A 22,495-nucleotide genomic window follows, 5' to 3' on the forward strand; every position below is an offset into this window, starting at 1 on the left:
ATCATCTCCTTTGTTAGAAATGGACAGTAATTGCAGCAGAGTTAGCAAGTCCTCATCACATCAACTAATTAATGTCATAAGGTCATAAGTGATAGGAGTAGAATTAGGCCATTCGGCCCATCAAGTCTACTCCGCCATTCAATCATGGCTGATCTAGTTAATAAGAGTCCTCCGTTGTTGACTGCCATGGTTCCTCAGTTGGCTGCACTGCTGGTTTCTGTGCTACCAGAGGCCAAAGTTCCTCCATTGCTAGATTGTACAGGTTTCCTCATCGTCAGTTGTCGGGTTTTGAGGATTACAGGTCGGTAAAGTTCTCTGCTTGCTTGTTAATGGAATCTGTGTTGTTGGTTGACTGGGTCCAGTGTTGCTAATTAGTGAGTTACCACCCAACCGGGCGGAGATGCAAACTGCAGGGAAAGAAAAGTTAAGGACAATTGGATCTCAAGCTGTGGAGGTGTGGTACTATTTCCCTGTAAATACCATACTCTACTTAACATTTGAAAGCACCACATTTCCCAACGGTATAGGATTGACAAGGCTTCTAGTCCTCATTTTTTTCACAGCTGTTTGCAAATATTGGGAACCTGCTGAATCTTGTCCCATATTTTTTAGCCAGCACACTCTCTCTGTTGCAAGACTTGGGTTCATGAATTGGTACAATGATACAATTTATTTGTTGTCATTTGAATTTCATTGAGGTTCAAACGAAATTTGGTTTCTGCATTCACACAAACAAGAAAAATAATTAATATATACCTTGGGGAAAAGCCACCAGATGACATCCTTTTATCCTGTACAATGGGGTATCACATCACGTAAATGTGCTTCATTTTATTTGCCTGTAGAGATCGAGTTTCATCAGGAGGAATCTATAGGGCTCAAGGCATGGGTGGAGTACATCCTGCGGCAGAATCTGACACTGACAGGAGCATTGTTTTTCGTCACAGCCACTGACAGATCCACCCTGAACAGGAATTGATACTCAGAGGTTTTCAAAACAAGATACCTTTTTCCAAAGGAAAGACACAAGAACCAGCATCTGCAATTCCTTGTTTCTACTTTCTTCAGAAGCTTTTTACAGATCGAAGAATCAATCACGTTTATTTGAGTCGGTTTTATTGGAGTCATGTGTAACTGTACATGGAGCATTCTTCCAGGGTGAACGATCTTTGACAGACTGAAGGACCTCCTCCTCCCTCCCATCATGCAACCCAGAATATACAAACTTTATTTAGGAATACTGGTTAAAAGTAACTTCTCTACCACAAGGGCTTTCTCAGCCATTTGACTGGGTGACCTATGTCACACTGGCGGCATTATAGTATCTCTATTACTGTACAATTCTTATTATTATTATGGCCGGTGCTGTTGGTAAAACGTTTACAATTTCCTATACCATACACCACATCCTATACCATATATTTAATGACCCAAGAGATATAACCTTGACATGCTATATTATACCTCCCTTTCATTTACTCACATTAAACAAGCACCACTTTCTTGATGACTGTAGTCTACTACATTTGATATTTGATGAAACAGCCAGGCTCTCCACGAGACATATCCTCGAAATGAATGCAGAGAATTTATAGTATGGAAATAGGGTAATGGCTCAGATGATATTATACTGCTTGTGTACCAAACAAAATGTCACCCGCCCAATGTACCCAATCCTATCTGCATATCCTTCTTTTTCTTTCTCTTGCATTTACCTAATTTTTTTATGCATCCCTTAATTTATTTTACTTTAGTTGTGTGGTTTACAGACTGTAATAGGCTATCATATAGTAACATGGATTAAAGGATTAGTATCCAGGTTTGAACATTTAAAATAACTGCAATTTAGTTGAGAGGTACAGCATGGAAACAGGCACTCCAGCCCAACAATTGGAGGTTCAGTATTGATGTGGATAGAGAACTGGCTGGCAAACAGGAAGCAAAGAGTAGGAGTAAACGGGTCCTTTTCACAATGGCAGGCAGTGACTAGTGGGGTACCGCAAGGCTCAGTGCTGGGACCCCAGCTATTTACAATATATATTAATGATCTGGATGAGGGAATTGAAGGCAATATCTCCAAGTTTGCGGATGACACTAAGCTGGGGGGCAGTGTTAGCTGTGAGGAGGATGCTAGGAGACTGCAAGGTGACTTGGATAGGCTGGGTGAGTGGGCAAATGTTTGGCAGATGCAGTATAATGTGGATAAATGTGAGGTTATCCATTTTGGTGGCAAAAAAAACGGGAAAGCAGACTATTATCTAAATGGTGGCCGATTGGGAAAGGGGGAGATGCAGCGAGACCTGGGTGTCATGGTACACCAGTCATTGAAGGTAGGCATGCAGGTGCAGCAGGCAGTAAAGAAAGCGAATGGTATGTTAGCTTTCATTGCAAAAGGATTTGAGTATAGGAGCAGGGAGGTTCTACTGCATTTGTACAGGGTCTTGGTGAGACCACACCTGGAGTATTGTGTACAGTTTTGGTCTCCAAATCTGAGGAAGGACATTATTGCCATAGAGGGAGTGCAGAGATGGTTCACCAGACTGATTCCTGGGATGTCAGGACTGTCTTATGAAGAAAGACTGGATAGACTTGGTTTATACTCTCTAGAATTTAGAAGATTGAGAGGGGATCTTATAGAAACTTACAAAATTCTTAAGGGGCTGGACAGGCTAGATGCAGGAAGATTGTTCCCGATGTCAGGGAAGTCCAGGACAAGGGGTCACAGCTTAAGGATAAGGGGGAAATCCTTGAAAAACGAGATGAGAAGAACTTTTTTCACACAGAGAGTGGTGAATCTCTGGAACTCTCTGCCACAGAGGGTAGTTGAGGCCAGTTCATTGGCTATATTTAAGAGGGAGTTAGATGTGGCCCTTGTGGCTAAGGGGATCAGGGGGTATGGAGAGAAGGCAGGTACGGGATACTGAGTTGGATGATCAGCCATGATCATATTGAATGGCGGTGCAGGCTCGAAGGGCCGAATGGCCTACTCCTGCACCTAATTTCTATGTTTCTATGTTTCTAACAAGTCTGCTCCGACACTAATTCTATCGTACTCACTAGGGACAATTTACAGAAGTCAATTAACCTACAAACCTGCATATCTTTGGAGTGTGGGAGGAAACCAGCACTCGGAGAAACCCCACGCGGTCACAAGCTGAACGTACAAACTCTGCACAGAGCGCACCTGTAGTTAGAATTGATTCCAGGTCTCTGGTGCAGTAAGGCACCAACTATACTGCTGCAACACAGTGCCACACCTGGTTGTTGTAGTTGTACTGATTAAAATAGAAATGCAGCAGGTCAGACAGCATCTGCAGAAAGAGGAACAGTTATCATTGCATATCTGAGACTCTTGCCAGAAATGGGGAAAAAAGGAAATACAATTATTTTTTATTAACTGAACAAATGGAATATCTGTGGCGGGTAAAACCAAAGGCAGACTGGATGCTTGTTTCATGGTGTAACTGCATTCATTCTGCAGGAACAAACCAGAGCTTCCGTTGTCCGCCATTTTAATTCTTCATCCCACTCCCAGACCAAATTTCTGTTTGTGGACTTCTGCCCTATTGCAAACAGGACCAAAGCAAGGTTGAGCACCAAGACCTTATCATCTGTCTGGGCAAGTTGCTGCCATTTGCACTCAGAATGACATTCTCCAACTTTGGATAACTCAGACCATATTCTGATATATGGTCAATATCAGACCTGGCCATCTCGGTCTGAAATCAATTTGGCTCAATTGTTCTTTTTCTTTTACATGTTAGCCATGCCCCACAACTTTGCTGAACAATACCTTCCAAAGAGGCAATGCAACTCTAATTGCTACTCTAACTGCTGAATTATTTATTCTCACCCTATCAGATCTATTCTCTTTGATCTCCCATCTTCCCAGCACTTAAGAAGGGCTGCAACCCCAAAACTCAAATTGTTTATTATTTCACAGATGCTGCCTCCTTTTTAGAAAGTTAATGTTACCAGCACCCACAGCAGGTCAGCTTTACTGTTTAAAACAAACACGTAGAAATTCTACGATGGCAGTTGAGGAATTAGTTTTTTTTTTTAAGTCTGCTTATGCCTGAAGGGCCTGTCCCACTTGGCGATTTTTTCGGCGACTGCCGGCATCATTTACTGGCATATCAGGTCACCGAAAAAGTCGCGGCGTGACGACGTATTAATGCGCGGTGTTTCCTCACGAGTTGCAATTTTTTTTTTGTCGCTGTTGGAATTTGAAATGCTTGTCGCTGTTGGATTTGGATCTTTCGGCGACTCTGATATGTCAGTCAATGACGCCGGCAGTTGCAGAAAAAATCACCAAGTGGGAAAGGCCCCTGATAGTTCTGGTCTCTCCAGCAATTTTCTATTTCCCAAACAGAATTGATTCACTGCAGTTAGGAGACGGAGTACAGGAGGGAGAAAGAGAGCTTTGTGACAGGGTGTCAGGTCAACAGACTCTCACTCAATGTCAGCAAGATAAAGGAGCTAGTTATTAACTTCAGGAGTGCTGGAGTAATTCAGCCAACGTGAAATGTTTGCGGGCTTCCATTCACTCGGTGATAACATTACCAATGATCTTGTTCTGTACCAACCAGATTGAATTAACAGATTAGAATGTGGCGGGAGTATCCTGGCGAGCCCTGGACATACCCACCAGCAAACCCAGATTGTCCACTGCAGGCAGAAGACCGAGGATCCACTTGGAAGGCCCAGCTCAACCACCATGGATTAAGGAAAGAGGACCCATACAGAAAGCCCAGCTCACCTGCTGGAGACTGAGGACTCGTCCTCCGCAGATGGTGGATCGAGGATCTGTCCCGCAGACTGGGAACCCATCTAGAAGGCCCAGCTCGCCTGCCTAGAATGGAAGTAGTCAGATGGAGGGTCGGGAAGATGACTGAGCTGGGAGGCAGTGCAGTGCTCGATGGTGGAGTGGGCCGCTGGAGGCCCTGCAACAGCCTGAGGCACGGCTGGACCGGGCGCTGCTTCAAGAAGCCGAGCACGTGGATCACGCACAGCCTGCTTTGATGGAGTAGCGACGGACACTAATGTTTACGCTTAGCCAGGCTGACCCTGCATCACCACCAGGCCAATGGACCTTCATGGTCAGGAGAGGAACCTGCACTTACAACAACTGGGACTTGAAAATGGTGGCAAATTGGCTGCTCCGTACACTCTCTCAGCATACTACTGCTATACATTTGTACTGTATCTGAGATACTTATCTAAGATGTATCAAAGTGCTTAAGCATAGTAATACATCTGCTGAACTGTATACAAAATTGAATTTCACTGTACCTTCGTACATGTGAGAAACAAAGTACCATCCCATACCAATGCCTTGAATGCCCCCAGGAGACTGAGGACATTTGTCATGTCTTCAATGACCTTTACAAACTTCTACGATGTATTATAAAAAGCACATTGTCTGGTTGCATTGCAGCTTAGTTTGGAAAAGCGATCAGGATGGCAAGAAATTGCAGAGAGTTGTGGATATAGCCCAAACCATCCCACAGAGCAGACTCCCCTCCAAATAGCCGTTCCGTAAGCTTGCAAACAGTCCCGATTCTTCAATCTACTTCATTGCGGATATTGGTCTTTTTCTCTGCAACTCTTATGCTGACAATTAGTGTCTGCACTCTGTTCTTCCCCTTTATTCGACCCATTGTACTCAAGTTTTGCTTGATTATATTCGGCTACTGCATTATTTAATTCATTTCGGTTGTATGCAAAACAAAGCTTTTCATTTTACTTTGGTACACACAACAATAATAAACTTAAACTTGCATCCAGAGAATATAATTATAGTCTGCAACCCTATCATCAATATTTTAAACTCTTTTAGCTATATGACCATCTTGGTCAACCCCATGCACTCCAACTCAGATATGCAGTGCCTATATCCCCCTAGACCAGTGGTTCCCAACATGGGGCATACGCCCCACAGGGGGGCAATTTGATTTTTAAGGGGGGCAATTGAGCGCGACTGAGGAGGTCTGGGTCCAAAGTTTCGATTTTAATTTTTTTGGATTTTCCATCAGGTAAACATATGTAGTTTATGTTTCAGATGTTATTTTGAGTAAATAATTTTTTTGGGCTAAAAAAGGTCTTTATTGTGTAGTTATTACACAATCACCGCGCCATCGCTCTTCATGCACGTCGCACGAAGCGCGCGAGGTCATGGGAGAACTTTATTTATTGAATTGGATTTAGAAATGTGATTCAAAGAGCTTTTGCTAAGTTACCCGTATAATATCTATCTCCTCCGTTTTCTCTCAAGGGAAAGCAAGGGGGGGGGGGGGGGCTTCGGGTTTTTGGAGGTGATTAGGTGGGGCATCAGGATTTAGACGTAGAGGAGGATGATTAGGTGGGGCATAATATGGCCAAAAAATTAATGGTTGGGAAAAGCCACATGCCCAACCAGACATAGCTGCTTTATTTGGAGGATGCCCAACAGATCCATCCAGATGGGGATGAGCAACCTCCAGTTGACCTGTTACAATGGTAGACAGTTATAGGGTCAGAGTCATTCAGGCAGCCAGCCAAAGGAATCCTTCTAAACCTTTCTTATCCATTAAAATGCAATTGGTACCTCAACTACCACCGTGGATATCCACCACCTTTTGCTTTAAAAAAGTTGTCCCTCAGTGTTCCTCTACTGTGTGTAAAGCCAACATTGAAAGCCACCCTTCATCCACTGAACTGTGTAGCTGTAATATATTCTCATCATCTTCGTACCCCCCACCTTTCATATAACCCACAATACTCCAAATGTGGCCCACCCCTAACATCTACATGCAAAGGAAGACATGCAAACCAAAGATTCTGGTCCGGGACACCAGGGATGGGTGATCTATTTCTCGACTTTGTCATATTCAGTGGTCCATATTTTTCCAGCCTTGTGAAAAGCAGACCAGCCTACACATCCTGTTCTTGCGGCCAGTTGACAAAGGTTTTCAACTTAATTTTCTTTATTTTGCAAAAATAAACTCACACTGTTTCTGGGAACAGCTTAAACATCATTCTAGTATTTTGTGCTAGGGTCAGAGAAATGAGATCACAAAACGTGTTTATAAATCTCCTGACGAGTGATGAGTGTCAGGTTGTGGTTCTAAAGGAGAGTCAAGTTCAGGATCATTTACCTTTGTCTCTACTTTCTTTGGAGATTCTGCTCTTACATCTGAACTTGGAATAATACCAAAGTCTGACAGATCTGCTTCTTCGTCTATGCTTTGCTCTTGTGCCATTCCCCTTGCTGGGATCATATGGTTTATGTGCACACTTCTAACATGTCCTCCAATTTCTACCAAGTACCTCCTGGTACCACACACGTCAACTACTGTTCCCACCTCCCATTTGTTTGCTTTGTAAGGGGGGCTGAGAACACAAACCTGATCATGTGTATTAAACCTACGTTCTTTTTGACTTCCACCATAATTACATTTCTGATCAGATTGTTTGCGTTCAACCTTAGGAGATAGGTTAGGTAGAACCAAACTCGGTCTTGTTCTGAGCCTTCTTTTCATGCAGTTCAGCTGGCGTATACCATGTGGTAGATTGTGGCGTGGTACGCTATTTCAGTAAGAAATTAGCTAGCCACTGTGACATGCTGTATTTTGAATTCCCTTCAAGAACTTGTTTCTTGAGAGCTCCTTTGACTCTCCTGACTGTCCTTTCGGCTGCTCCATTTGATGCCGGATGGTAAGTTGGCACTAAGGTATGCTTGATATCATTTAGCTTCATGAAAGTTTGGAACAGTGCAGCCTGAAATTGGGGGCCGTTGTCAGAGACAAGCTCTTCAGGTAATCCACGACTGGCAAAGATAGACTACAATGCGTCTATTGTTCTTTCTGTTGTGTTTGTACCCATATGTACCACTTCAATCCACTTTGAATGACTATCTACCAAAACAAGAAAATTATTATTCCTGTGTTCACAAAAATCCACATGAACCCTCTGGAAAGGTCGAGTAGGCCAAGACCATGTTTGCAAAGGAGTCTGGGAAGGCCTACTTCTACAACTCTGACAGCTGCTACATTTGTTTGCCATTGCTTCTATGTCATTGTCAGATATTGTCAGATATTACAGCATCAGCATGTAGATAGAAACAAGCACAGGTTTTCAGTACATGGTTTTGCCAGTGTGGATATTCTTTATTTTGCAAAAATACACTGCGCATACTCACACATATTCACGAGACTGATAAGATATAGAATATATCACAACACAAATCATAACATTCTACTACTCAGTTCTTAAAGTTACAATTTAGTTTAGAGATACAGCGCGGATAGAGGTCCATCGGCCCACCGGGTCCACGCCGACCAGCGATCCCCGCACATTAACACTGTCCTACACCCACTAGGGACAATTTTTACATTTACCAAACCAATTAACCTACAAACCTGTATGTCTTTGGAGTGTGGGAGCAAAGCGAGAAAACCCACGCAGGTCACTGGGAGAACGTACAAACTCTGTACAGACAGCACCCGTAGTCGGGATCAAACCCGGGTGTCCGGCGCTGCATTCACTGTAAAGGGCCGGTCCCACGAGCATGCGACTCAATGCGGCAAGCGTGACCTAAAGGGCCTGTCCCACAATGCGGCAAGCGCGACCAAACCAGAAGCGGGGGCCGCGCGGAGGTAGAATGAGTGACATGAAGTTCGCGCGAAGTCCGCGGGAAGTTCGCGCGTGACGTACGGCATCGAGGCGGTGCGTACGGCGTCGAGGCGGCTGCGGGCCGGCAGGCCGTTGCAGCGCGGAACTTTTGAACACGGTCAGTTTTTCAGAGCCCCGCGCGATGTCGGGACCAGCTCCGCACAACTCCATACGGTTCCGGCGATCGAAGTGGGACCGGCCCAGCGAGGCCGTACGGCTCAAGCGTCCACGTTGGGTTGCGTTTGCCGCATGGAGTCGCATGCTCGTGGGACAGGCCCTTTAGGCAGCAACTCTACTGCTGCGCCACCGTGACGTCGTTACCATTATGTACAATACATACTCCTAGAGCCGTCTGCTCTACAACATTCCCCAGAGACCTGCCATTGTGAAGGTCCTGCCCTGATTTTACAACACCTCGCTCTTATCTGTATTAAACTCCGTTAACCATTCCTCAACCCACCTGCCGAACTGATCTACATCCTGCTGCAATTTGTGATAATCATCTTCACTATCTATACCATCCACCTTTGTATCATTTGCAAACTTACTAATCATGTCTTGCACATTCTCATCCAAATCGTTGATATAAACCAGACACCAATGGGCCCAACACCGATCCCTGATGCACACCACTCCTCACAGGCCTCCAGTCCAAAAAAGAAAACCGTCCACCATCACCCCGCTTGCTTCCATGAAGCCAAGCCATGGACCGGGAGTATCCCGGTAAGTCGGGGCCAAGCCCACCTGCAGGCCCGGCACATCGCCGCGGACCGAGGACTCACTCACCAAGGGCGGAGGATCTGTCCGGAAGGCCCAGGCTTGCCCACCATGGACTCCGATCTTGGTCACCAGTCAGCTTAACCTGCTGAGCTCTGCACTGAAACTGTGTCACACACAGGCTGTGAGGTGCCCGTTTTCAAAAACCTAACAACTGTTGGCCCAACTCTTAGTTCAACAATGCACTCTTCTGGTGTGTAATTATCAACAGACCCATACTTATGGTAAAGTTGAAGGATAAAGAGAGAACAATAACTTACTTGAAAATGTGTCATCATCACTGTCCCTTTATTCTAGCTTCAATGCAGAGCGAGAGAGAGAGAGTGCATTTAACATGCTCATAGTCTCAAAAAGTCTTCTATAATTTTAAGACAGGCATTGCCTCTCACCACCCGTCACTGTGGAAGATTGTTGTGATTTAATTGAAGTGTTTTGACGCAGCTAATGGTCTGAAAGGGTGGATACAGAAAAAGCAATTTCCTCTGGCAGGAGGCACATTAAAATTCAAGCTAGGAGCGATGCTGGGAGCCAATTCTTTAAACAAAGGCTAATAGAAACAAAGTGGAACAAAGTAAAAATAAGAGATGAGACATAACATGACTGAAATACAACTCAGAAACATATTTGCCTAAAATCCTTTTCATAGTGAAATGCCTTCAATCAATTTACTGGAGTGTTTGCCAGCAAACATTGATACTGAGCAGCATTAGAAAATATTAGGACAAGATATTAGAATCGCAAAGTGCTTCGTAGGCAGAAAGCTATAGAGAATGAACCACAGCCATCTGTGATAGGATAGTGGAAACTTCTTCAAGGGTCACCATTTTATTGTACGAAAGAAGCATGTCTGTGCCTAAGATCCTGAGAGCTAAACCAGCTTTGGCTATGTTCTTGGCATGATCACCCAAGGTGGGCAGATGAAGGGGAGGTTCCTCACAAAGCATGGCCCAAGAAGATGACATCAATGGTGAAACAAGCAGAGGACAGTAGCTGACCAGGTGGAACACCACGATAACTGAAAATGCAGAAGGCTGTAGCAGAGAGAATTGCAACCGTTGTGGAGTCCATGCTGTTGGACCCAAATCTGTTTCTGTCAAGGAGCATATGGTGGCAGTCTGTGGACTGGTCTACCCACTTTAGAAGATGTCATACACAGGGTTCTCTGGAGGAAATACCACTTGCACATCCCTCTGCAATAAAGTATGTGCCTTCAGGATCGGCGTATTCAGCCATCTCAAAATCAACATAAATGACCCACCAGGACAACCATAACCGATTGCCGGTGATGTTGAATGGAAACTAGATGGCTTAAGAGATTTACTAAACTGAAGGACACTGGGATTCAAGAGCTTTGTGGGACTGGTGGAGATAAGAAGGTTACGACGTGAAAAGTTGGAAGTAAATGAAAATTATTGCTGGACTAAGAGCTAAAGTTAGTTGAAGGCTAAGGACGATACAATACATAGTCTTGGACTCTATTCTGTGTCACCTCCCCACCTCATCACAACATAATTGCCTGTACCTGTCAGATTTTCCATCCTTCAGTTACCCCCCCCCACCCCCTTACCACACCACCTGTTCCCTGGGGCAGAATTATAGGTAGGGTTCCCCTGATACTGACTTTCCACACAACCAGCCTTCGCATTCGATGTATTGTCCTTCATGATTTCCAACATCTCCAACGTGATTCCTGTCACATCTTCCTCTCCTCTGCTTTCTGCATTTCACAGCGAACATTCATTTCTCAACTCCCTAGCCGATTTTTCTGCCCCCATCCACCACGCCCTGTCCCATGACACCTTTTGATGCAACCATGGGAGATGCAATACCTGTTCACCCCCTTCCTAACGTCCAAGGTGGAAACAATCATTACTGCTGAAACAGCGGCTCACTTGCGCTTGTTCCAATCTAGCTTCTGCATTCAGTGTTCAAAATGTGGCCCTCTCTACATTGGAGAAATCAAATGCAGATTGGATGAACGCTTTGTGGAGTACTGTGCCTCATCCGCAGGGGTGATCCTGACCTTCCTGTTGCAAGTCCTTTAATTCTCATTGCAAGCCCAGTCCCAATCCGATTTGTCTGTGCATGGCCTCTTCCACGGCCATAATGAGGCCCAACATAAACTGCAATATTTTGCAACACCTTTGAAGGCAACTGGCAAAAAGAAAAAAAAGATTTAATCGTGATAAAACCGTGCTGGAGTGTGTCAAATTTGACTTTCAAAAAACAAAACAAAACTCGGTACCTGAAAGAAAAAACAAAATGCTTAGGCTAGAAGAAAAGCATCGAGTGAGAATAACTATTTTTTGAAAGAGTCAGCACATATTTGAAGGGTTGAATGGGCTACTTTCACGCTGCGCAATTTGATTCTTTAAACTCCATCAACCTCTGAGTTTTCAGATCTAATTGTAATGTTATACAGTCCAACATGGCTGTGGACTGGGCTGAGGCAGCTTATACTCAGGCACAGAAAAACATTCACACTCAACAATTGTGACTGTTTTCACATTGTGGTCCGTTCAATCAGCCAAAACCATGGTTCTACATGTATGCTTTTATCAAAACCCAAATTTAAAACTGAATTTTTTCGGTAGATTTTTTGTTGATGGAGGTGGTTAATATATTGTTTGTGACAAACAAATGTCTCTTGCCACTTATCAACCAAGCTTGAATGAAATCTTTGGAAATGATTGCCAATATTGCCCAACTATCAAGCCTGTGCACAGTGCATTCAGAGTTTCTGATAGACATGCCTTGTAATCTGTGTGCATGTTTATAAGGTTTAATGCAAATGCATTTCTCTATGAATAAAATGCTTCAGAGATTCCACAATGACTAGATCATGACAGATCCATGATTGTCAATTGATTAATAGGTTCAAAGGGCCATTCTGTGTTTGTTTTACTTTGCATTAAAATGTAGCAATTATTCATTACATCCACATTTATCACTCAATGACTTGCTTTAAATGATTATGTGGTAGAAAGAAATATACTTGGTTTGATTTTACATACTATGCATTTACACTTTCAAAAATGTTTCAATGAAATCTACATCCTGCAATGTTATTGCAAGGCAGCAGTCCCAACATTGTCTAGGTCTTGGTGCAAAGGAAAACATTCTTTAACCGAAGAATTGAACTGAATACTGTACAATCAACATCTCACGTGGCCTCATAATGGATGAAAGTCATTGAGGGAACATGTGAGGTTGGTCAGTCTTAAGTCTGGGCTGGTACAATTTGTTCCAACAATAAACACAATCATCTTCCTTTGTTTAAGTATACCATGAACAAGGACTCCTATATTTAAAAAAGGCATTATTGTGACATGGTCAAACATTGCATTCATTTCAAGGGTGTTCACTCTTGACCAACTCATGAACACAGTTACTTTAACCATGCGTATGCCAAGGTTATAATTAAATCTGGAACCAAGTGCTGTTGACATGTTCAGGACAGCAAGCGAATTGGCATGTACCACATAATAATATTGTTGAAAATGTTTTATTTTCCTGATGTCTGAGAAGAGACTAACAATTGGCTAGACTGAATTAGATTTATCCTGTGTTTTGGGGACAGAACGTACCTGGGCAATATTCTGAATTAGATGCCCATGTTGGCCACCTAATGGCCAGCTAGATCTGATGCCCAATTCTTCAGCACCATGGTCAAAACATTGTCTGGGCCAATAGCTTTTGCAGTAATCTGCCTTTCTTGATATCAAGTGCAGCAAAGATGGTTTTCCAGATGTTGAATCCTAAAGGAGGACTTAATGATTATTTCACTGGAGGATAGTAGCCAACTCTTCATATTGTCTTTTGCGCTCAGGTACTCAGCTGTGCAACCACTGAGAATGGAAATGTTCACAGAGCATATTTTACCAGTTTACTGTTTCGCCAACATTTTCAACTTGATGCGTCAGAACTGTGAGGGGGCTCCAATAGAGTTTGTTGTCCATAAGTTCTCTGTAATGACGATTCTAGTCCCAGCAGTAATTGTAGCTTGCTGGTACATCACCAGTAATTCATATTCACTGCTTTCTATTTTCCAAAGCACCTGAATAAAGTCCTACTTGAAACAAATAACAATGCATCAAAATGAACCGTAAACTCTCTTCTGGTGAGAGGGCGAGGTGGATTACTACCTTCAATTATTACGGAATTGCAGTCAGCACAATTAGTAAAGTCCAGGCATTTCAGTGCTTTTAATGTTCATTCCTTACAAAAAAGATCAAACACAGACACATTTCCTCCTCACAAGCAAAGGATGACGTTATGGGTCAGGTTAGATACTGTGCAAGGCCGCAGTATACAAGATGAATCAATCAAAACACAGGTGCACATTCATCAAAAAGGAGTCAATAACAAAATCATGCATTGGATTGTTTAGCTATAATTTAGTATCTTTTTTTTTAATCAAATACCTTTAGAGTATCAGTCAAATAAAACACGAGGAGCTTTCCCCAAATGAGTCAGGCATGAGAAGGAGCTCCCAGTTTCAGAATCGGATGAAGGTTGCATCAATCTGTCGCACAGTGGGAAGGGACAAGATTACTTTGCGCCGATAATGTGGGTCCTTTTGCAGTGGGTTGCCCTCAAGATACACCGTCTGTAGCTCCTTGGCATTCTTTAACTCGTCTAGGTCACTCCATTGATCAATTAAATTATCGTTCATCTGCAAATTTAACGGAAAGAAATGTTCAAACACAAGGCAGGTAAATGATGTTGGCAGCAATTTAAAATCAAATACAGTCAGAGGATTATCATTCCTCCTTCATGAATTTAAAGTTATCACAGGAGGAAGCAAGTGAATTCACAGATGGTTCCCTATCGTTGAGCAGTACCTCTAACACTAACCCGTGTTGATTCATTTGGGGCATGAGGAAAAGTATATTAAAATAAAAGCACAAATTAGTCATAAAACTGTCAGAAAACAGGAAAAGAAAAAATGTGTGAGTAAAGCTTTAGAGTAGAATAGGTAGGGTATCTGGTAAAAATAGGTGTTCATTTACAAAGTTAAGGATTACAAGGAATAAAATGAATGAACTGTTGCTACAAATGTAGCCTGGTGTGACTAAATGTAGCTGGTGTGACGTGGCAGCCACTGCTGAGGCATAGCTATCAGACAGTCAGGATTGGGAGCAAAATATACCAGACTCAGGAAGGATAAGAGAAAATCCAAGGAGTATCTTCCATACCTGCCCCCTTATCCAAGTGACCGAGTACCTAAAAAACCCAGCCCAAGACAGTAGTGGATGCAGAATCACTGGCAGCATTTTGTAAAGTCTGGATGAGCACCTAAAAATCACACAGGCATAGAAGGCCATTGGGCAAGTGCTGGTAGATTTGATTAATACTGATGGGTGCCCACAGGTCAACATGGATGGGATGGGGAGAATGCCTTGTATGCATGCTGCACGACACTATCGTGGAAGGAGAAGCGTCATAATGGTTCGAGGGCAGCACAGCAGCGCAACGGTAGAGTTGCTGCCTTACGGCGTCAGAGACTCGGGTTCAATCCTGACTGCGGGTGCTGTCTGTATGGAGTTTGTATGTTCTCCCTGTGACCGTGTGGGTTTTTCCGCCACATCCCAAAACCGTGCAGGTTTGTAGGTTAATTGGCCTCAGTAAATGGTCACGAGGGTGTAGGATAGAACTCTTGTTCAGGTGATGGTTTGGCGGCGCAGACTCGGTAAGCCAAAGGGCCTGCTTCCACGCTGTGATGAATGATAAAAAAACTTCAATGGTGGAGAGAATGTAGGTGGGTTATGGAGATTAAGTAGAATTAAGACATAAAATAGGGCTCAAAACTTGAAAATCTTGAGTGAAGACTCCCTGACAGCAACTGTAATACAACTCCCTCTCCAGGGCCCCGCCATTCACACCCAGAATGGAACATCTCGCACTTCTCTGTATTAAACTACATTAACCATTCCTCAACCCATGTGCCCAACTGATCAAGATCATGCTGAAATGTTTTTAAAGTATATACAAAGTAATTAAGTAATCATTATTTTTAATGGAAATTTAAATTATTATAAAACTTGAGATTAGCAGAATACCTCCCGTCAGAAATGTTCTAAATCTCTATCATAATATTTAGATTTATTTCCTGCACCAAAATGTATAGGAACTAACCAAACTAATCTGTAATCAGTGATGAACGAGTCTGAATTGTTACTTTTCAATAATACAATTGAGTTGAAGGTATTGCTTGAAAATATGAAACATAAGAGTGATGATGAGTTTAAGAAGGAACTGCAGATGCTGGGAAATCGAAGGTACACAAAAATGCCGGAGAAACTCAGCGGGTGCAGGAGCATCTATGGAGCGAAGGAAATAGGCAACATTTTGGGCCGAAACCAGTCGTTGCCGGTCTGAAGAAGGGTTTCGGCCCAAAACGTTGCCTATTTCCTTCGCTCCATAGATGCTGCTGCACCCGCTGAGTTTCTCCAGCATTTTTATGTACAGTGATGATGATTCTGGATTTAAAGCTTATCAGGGTGATCTAGAAGACTGCCACAGAAAACTGGGCAAATATGTTAAATTTTTTTAATGCATTAAGTATTCAAAGAATATGATTCAGAATAGTTAATCCCTCAAAAAGAATTAAATTGCAAGACAAAAAAAAACAGCCACTGATAAGAACATAGCCCTCAAAGATGAAAACAGTTAAATGTGTAATGTCGAGTTATCAAAGGAGATTGATGAAGGTAAGGCAGTAAATGTTGTCGACATGGAAAAAATAGGTGATGGAACTTGTGCTGTTTATGTTCTGTATTAATGAATTGAATGAACATAAAAATTGGTGGTGTTGAGGGCAGTGAGGAAGGTTGTTAAATACTACAGCAGGATATAGATCGGATGGAAAGTTGTGAGGAGCTTATTTCAATGCTGTATGACTTTCTCACAGCTCCTGATGAATGAGCAAACCTATAAAGAATAATGGTCAACAATGAAAGAATGCATGAAAGGGAACTTTCCCTGGGATACTGAAATCAACAAGGTCTCTTACAATTTTAGTAGTAGCATTGTGAGACGTATAAAACTGGTGTCAGTCATTTGTAAATTAAACAAAAATAGTAGCCAAGTCAGGATATTTGTTCATTATTTTGCAGCAATGTGTTACAGGAAGAGGATATCAAGCCAGACATCCTGAGGGAACTAATGTTGCGTGCCCTTCCTAGATTTACAACATTGATGTAAAGTAACAGAAGCAAGCACTACCACACAGCAACAAACTCAGAGCACCATATAGTTTCTATGGTATTTAAAAGTGAGAATCTTGGAAAATCTTGATACATTAGTAAGGTTCTCATGATTTGTTAAACATGCATTTACATTGAAAATGCTTTATGTTTCCATCTGCTCTAACTAAAACGAATGTTTGCAGAGCTTATAATTAATCTATAAAAAATTCAGGTCATAAGTGATAGGAGAAGAATTAGACCATCAGGTGTACTATGCCATTCAATCATGGCTGATCTATCTCGCCCTCCTAATTCACCTGACTTCTCCCCATAACCCCTGACACCCATGCTAATCAAGAATCTATCCATCTCTGCCTAAAAAATATCTATTGACTTGGTCTCCACAGCCTTCTGTGGCAAAGAATTCCACAGATTCACCACCCTCTGTGTGTCCAGTGGCGGTTCGGCAACGCTGGATTCGATCCTGGCTGCGGATGGGTTGTGTGTCTGTATATGCGTAGCTACTGAGCTGCCGGGAAATGTTTATCGCGAGTGACCTATGACCTGGGCATGCGCAGTTGGAATACCAAACTCGCTTAATCTGAGACTCTCCCACTAATGGAAACATCGTCTACACATCCACTCTATCCAAGCCTTTCACTATTCAGTATGTTTCAATGAGGTCCCTTCTAATTCTTCTAAACCCCAGCGAGTACAGACCCAGTGCCGTCAAACGCTCATCATATATTAACACACTGGGGTAATTCTCATAAACCTCCTCTGAACCCTCCATGGCCTGCACATCCTTCCTCAGATACGGTGCCCAAAATTGCTCACAATACTCCAAATGCGGCCTGACCAGCGCTTTATAGAGCCTCAGCAATACATCCCTGTTTGCGTTTGCCTTCTTTACCACCAATTTGACTTGCAGATTAACATTTTGGGAATCCTGCACCAGCATCCTCAAGTCCCTTTGCACCTCCAATTTATGGATTCTCTCCCCATTTAGAAAATAGTCTATGCCTTTATTCCTACTACCAAAATGCATGATTCCACACTTTGTTACACTATATTCCATCTACCACTTCTCTGCCCACTCTCCCAACCTGTCCAAGTCCTTCTGCAGTGTCCCTGCTTTCTCTGTACTTCCTTCCCCTCCACCTATTTTCGTATCATCCGTAAACTTGATCACAAAGTCTTCAATCCTCTCATCCAAATCATTAATATATATCACAAAGAGGAGCGGACTAAGCATCGACCCCTGCAGAACTCTGCTAGTCATTGGCAGCCAACCAGAAAAAGCCCCCCTTATTGCCACTCTTTGTCTTCTGCCAACCTGCTATCCATGCTAGTATCTGCCCTTTGATACCATGGGTTCTCATCTTCCTTAGCAACCTTACGTGTGGCACCTTATCAAAGACTTTGTGAAAATCTGGGTAAACGATATCCACCGACTCTCCTTTGTCTGTCCTACTCTTTATTTATTCCAGCAGATTCGTCAGGCAAGATCTCCCCTTCACAAAACCATGTTGACTTCGGTCTATTTTATCATGAATTTCTAAGTGCTCCTTAACCTCATCCTTTATAATGGACTCTAAAATCTTACTAACCACTGAAGTCAGACTAACCGGCCTATAGTTCCCACAATATTGATTTGCTCCCTTCTTGCACAGCAGGGTAATATTGGTAATTTTCCAATCGTCTGGAACCACTCCTCAATTTAGTGATTTTTGAAATATCACTATTAATGCCTCTACAAACTCTAAAGCCATAGAAAGAATAAGTATTGATTTTTAAGGCATAATGCTTGATGAATCTGATAGAACTTTTATGAAATCACTGTCAGAACAGAAAAAAGTTCACAGTTACTTATCCGGACTTCCCAAATCCATGAAAGATTCCTATTGGCCAAAGAATTGAAAGGAGATTAGTAGCTAGCTAGGAAATTGTCTGGTCAACATTGGACAGAATACAAACAGTACTCAAATTGTTAAGAAATGATTAATGTCCCAGAAGGATGCCAGTAACACAATTGTCCATCTTGTTTACAAACAAGAAGTCGGTCTTATCTCGAATGTTTGATGATCTCTATTGCACCATCTTTCAGTGTTCCCATCCGATAGACTGTCATTCCATTCAAATTCGATCTAAATATAGTTAAATATCTCCAAATGTAAGCTCATCTTCCGATTCCCCAAAGATTTCCCCCCTCTGAACTTTACTCCTCTGTAATGGTCATATTGAATTTAACCATAAAACAGGAGCATCCCGTTTAATTGGGAGCCAATATTAAGCAGCAATATTGACACAAATTACCTCTGCTGTTCCTAAAACTGCTCAAGCCATGTTTTTAAATCATCCCTAAACTAAATTCTTATGTTCTTCTTTCCAATCTTTGATATGCTATCACTTGGTCAGCTCAAAGACATTGACTTTGTCCCGTACTAAACTGCACATGTTTTTGTAAGAAAAACATAATTCTCTTTTCAAATACCCCCACAGCTTTCTCAAGTTAACAATCTCCTCCAGTCTTACATTCCATCCAAAATAATTGCACGCTCTAGCAGTACTTTCACTCTATAGACTCTAGGCCCCATCCTAAAAATAATTTCCAAGAACTCCCTGAATGCCGCACTCCTCTCCTTCAAAGGCCTTTCATGATAATCAAAATGTTATGGCACACAAGCCCATTTCAGAAACTTCTTTAGAAACAAGTTACTGCAAATACTGATTTACAAAGAAAGACACAAAGTGATAGAGTAACTCAGCAGGTTAGGCACCATTTCTGGAGAACATGGATCAATGACAATTCTGCTCTAGACTCTTCCGACTGAGAAGGGTCCCGACTCAAAACGTTACCTATCCATGTTCTCCAGAGAACTATAATTCTCCAGTGAAAACTGTAGTCTGACTTCAGTGGTTGGTAAGATTTTAGAGTCCATCATAATGGATGAGGTTACGGAGTACTTAGACGTTTATGATATAATAGGCCAAAGTCAGCATAGTTTTGTGAAGGGGAGATCTTGCCTGACAAATTTGCTGAGTAGACAATGGGCCAAATGGCCTAATTCTGTTTCTATCACTTATGACATGAGATGTTGCCTGGTCCGCTGAGTTACTCCAGGACCTATCTTTTTCAACAATTTATTTGATAGACCACCAATTGACTATATTCAACTTAAATAGAGTACTTGGGTACTCTAATCACCTGTCTTGGTAATTCTGATTATTTTCCCAACACCATTTGGTCAAGCAATTTGATTTTTTTTTTTTTAAACACTAATGGTTAGCTGCAAGCTTTTAACCATTTTTTTTCATTTAAAATTATACCATTGCATAAAAAATAATTTCAATGATGGATCTGTTCCTCGAGAATTGAAAAATAAATCTGAACAAATAACCTTGAAGCCTGGATTTCAGATTAGAAATTTGTTTTAATAAACCTACCCAAAACTCCTGAAGTTCTGTGAGGTGACCGATATTTTCAATCTTCTTGACCTGATTGTTTGCTATATCCAACGTGGTTAGTTTTTTCTGAAAAGAGAGGTCAGAAAAATAGATTAAATAGGAACGGCAGATGAACTTCAAAGTCTAAGAGTAATGATCTCCACAATGTGGACTAGATTATTATAGTTTTCACAGACAACATAATCAGTAAATTAAGTTACAACATAACAGTAAAACAAATTGTTTTGACTACATAAAAAAAACTAATATGCACAACACACTGTGACACTTTGGCATGAAAATGTTTTCAAAAGCAGTGATTATTTAATTATCCAGTAGCATACATGTCTGAGGTTACTCATTAAAAGAGCACTGTAGAATCCTGAGATAGTAGCATACTACACGCTCCAATGCGTGGTAAAAATAGAAAACTGTGTTGATCTCAAGTTGCCAGAGCCAAGATCTGCATAACAATGGACGGCACAGTAACGCAGCTGGTAGAGCTGATGCCTCATAGCACCAGAGTCTCTGGTATTTTATTTCATTCACATGTTTAAACTATAATGTTTTATTCTTAATGTTTTAAGTTTTATTCTTAATGGTTTACTGTTTGTCGTGTTGTTACTTGCGAGCAGAGAACCAAGGTAAATTCCTTGTATGTGTACATACTTGGCCAATAAACGTATTCATTCATTCATCTTGACCTCGGCTGCTATCCGTGTGGAGTTTGCACGTTCTCCCTCATGGGTCTGCTTGCATGGATTTCCTCTGGGTGCTCAGGTTTCTTCCCACATCCCAAAGACATGCAGGTTTGTAGGTTAATTGGCGCACTTGGTAAATTGCTCCTAGTGTGTATAGGAGTGGATATGAAAGTGGGATAACAGAACTAGCGTGAAGGGGTGATCGATGGTCAGCGTGGATTGAAGGGCCTGTTTCCATGCTGTATCTTTCAATCAATCAATCAATCAATCAATTTCACTGGAGTACAAATACCCCACGTTTTCCAAGCTCCCATTCAGGACATGGACATGTAAGGTTTGGCGGAACCTAATGGGTAGCGTTTATCCCTCTCGTTCTCGTTTGTGGGTTTGTTCAATAACAGTATTTCAGTGAACTCCAAATTTACCCATTTCAAATAACTGATACACTAAATTCTCAGATCAATGCTATGTTACTAGTATCAGTAATTGGATGGAGACTTTATACCCAGAGCCTTGTGCACAATTGCATGGGGAAATCTTAAAAGTTAATCACAACTTAAACTACTGATCAGAAATAGGTAGTAGCCTCACCCCAGTTACAACCGAATCATTCTATATTATATATTAAATTTAGTACCTTATAGATTCAAGTTTTTGAAAAAATTAATTCATATTTTCCACATTTTTCTATTTTCTTCAGAAGGAGACTATTCAGCCCTCCATGATTCAAAGAGCAATCATATCTATCCCATTTGGCACTTAATTTACTGTAACCTGTTCTTTTACACATCCATCAACCACCTCTGCAATCCTCCTCCCACCAAATCACGAGGGGCCATGTACAATCAGCTATTAACCAGCACATAGAACAATACAACACATGACCTCGCCTTTCAGCCCACAATTTCTGTGGCAAGCATAATGCTAAGACAAACTTGCACATGATCCGTATCTTTCCATTCCCTGTATATCCTTGTGCCGATCAGAATTCTCTTAAATATCACCACCATGTCTGCCTCCACCCCTACCCCTGGCAGCACGTTCCAGGCAGTCGCCACCCTCTTTGGGATGTGGAAGGAAACCAAAGCATTTGATGGTAAACCCACACAGTCACAGGGAGAGCACTAAAAACACCACAGGTCAATATTGGACCCAGGTCACTGAAGTTGTGAGGCAGTGATACTAACTGCTGTGCCATCTTTCCTGTATTTTCAGTTTTTGCAGGTTTTATTGGAAAAAAAATACACTCAATATTAAAATGTCATAGTGTATGTACAATTACTACTACTTTACATTTAAGATTAAAAAAATGCAAGTGTGATTAGAATGCACAATGTAAAAAACTATTACCCACTGCAACATGTATTTATCTTACCAAAGATTTAGTACATTTCAATTCAATCCTTGAAGGACATAGGTAAACACTAACAGAGGGTCTGTGACTCACGTTGTTCTCCAAGCCCTCAATCACCTCAATGCCATTGTGACTCATGTAAAGCTCTTGTAAATTGATCAGGCTTTGCATCCCCTCTATCTTTGTCAACCGATTGCTCTGGAAGAAAAGGTGCATCAAAACATCAACACAGGTACATTAACATATGCAATCAGTAGGTCAGCTACTAAAACTTTATTTCTAGTCAGCTTGTGTCTGACACACACATCCATCAATATTTGTTCTCACCACAACTGCTTCGTTTTCCATTCAAGTACTTGGGACATCACTGTTAA

General features: G+C 41.9%; 2 protein-coding genes across 4 annotated transcripts in view; both read right to left on the minus strand.

Annotated features, from left to right (window-relative positions):
• LOC129703467 (anoctamin-7-like) overlaps positions 1-13,460 on the minus strand; it is a 97,714-nt gene extending 84,254 nt beyond the window's left edge. The window contains exon 1 of the mRNA XM_055645948.1: positions 9,690-13,460. The gene's annotated coding sequence lies outside the window, so the exon portion shown is untranslated. The remainder of the gene's footprint in view (positions 1-9,689) is intronic.
• A 150-nt stretch (positions 13,461-13,610) lies between these two features.
• ppp1r7 (protein phosphatase 1, regulatory (inhibitor) subunit 7) overlaps positions 13,611-22,495 on the minus strand; it is a 29,435-nt gene continuing 20,550 nt past the window's right edge. For 2 of the 3 annotated variants that reach the window (XM_055645956.1, XM_055645954.1), the window contains exons 8-10: positions 22,197-22,319; positions 20,067-20,153; positions 13,611-14,104 (exon numbers count right to left, since the gene is read on the minus strand). In XM_055645956.1, coding sequence (XP_055501931.1) covers positions 13,928-14,104; positions 20,067-20,153; positions 22,197-22,319 — 387 coding nt within the window. In that variant the 3' untranslated portion in view covers positions 13,611-13,927. The remainder of the gene's footprint in view (positions 14,105-20,066; positions 20,154-22,196; positions 22,320-22,495) is intronic. The other variant, XM_055645955.1, reaches the window with a different exon arrangement.

Source organism: Leucoraja erinacea, chromosome 14 (genome assembly GCF_028641065.1).
Source record: "Leucoraja erinacea ecotype New England chromosome 14, Leri_hhj_1, whole genome shotgun sequence".
NCBI lineage: Eukaryota > Metazoa > Chordata > Chondrichthyes > Rajiformes > Rajidae > Leucoraja > Leucoraja erinaceus.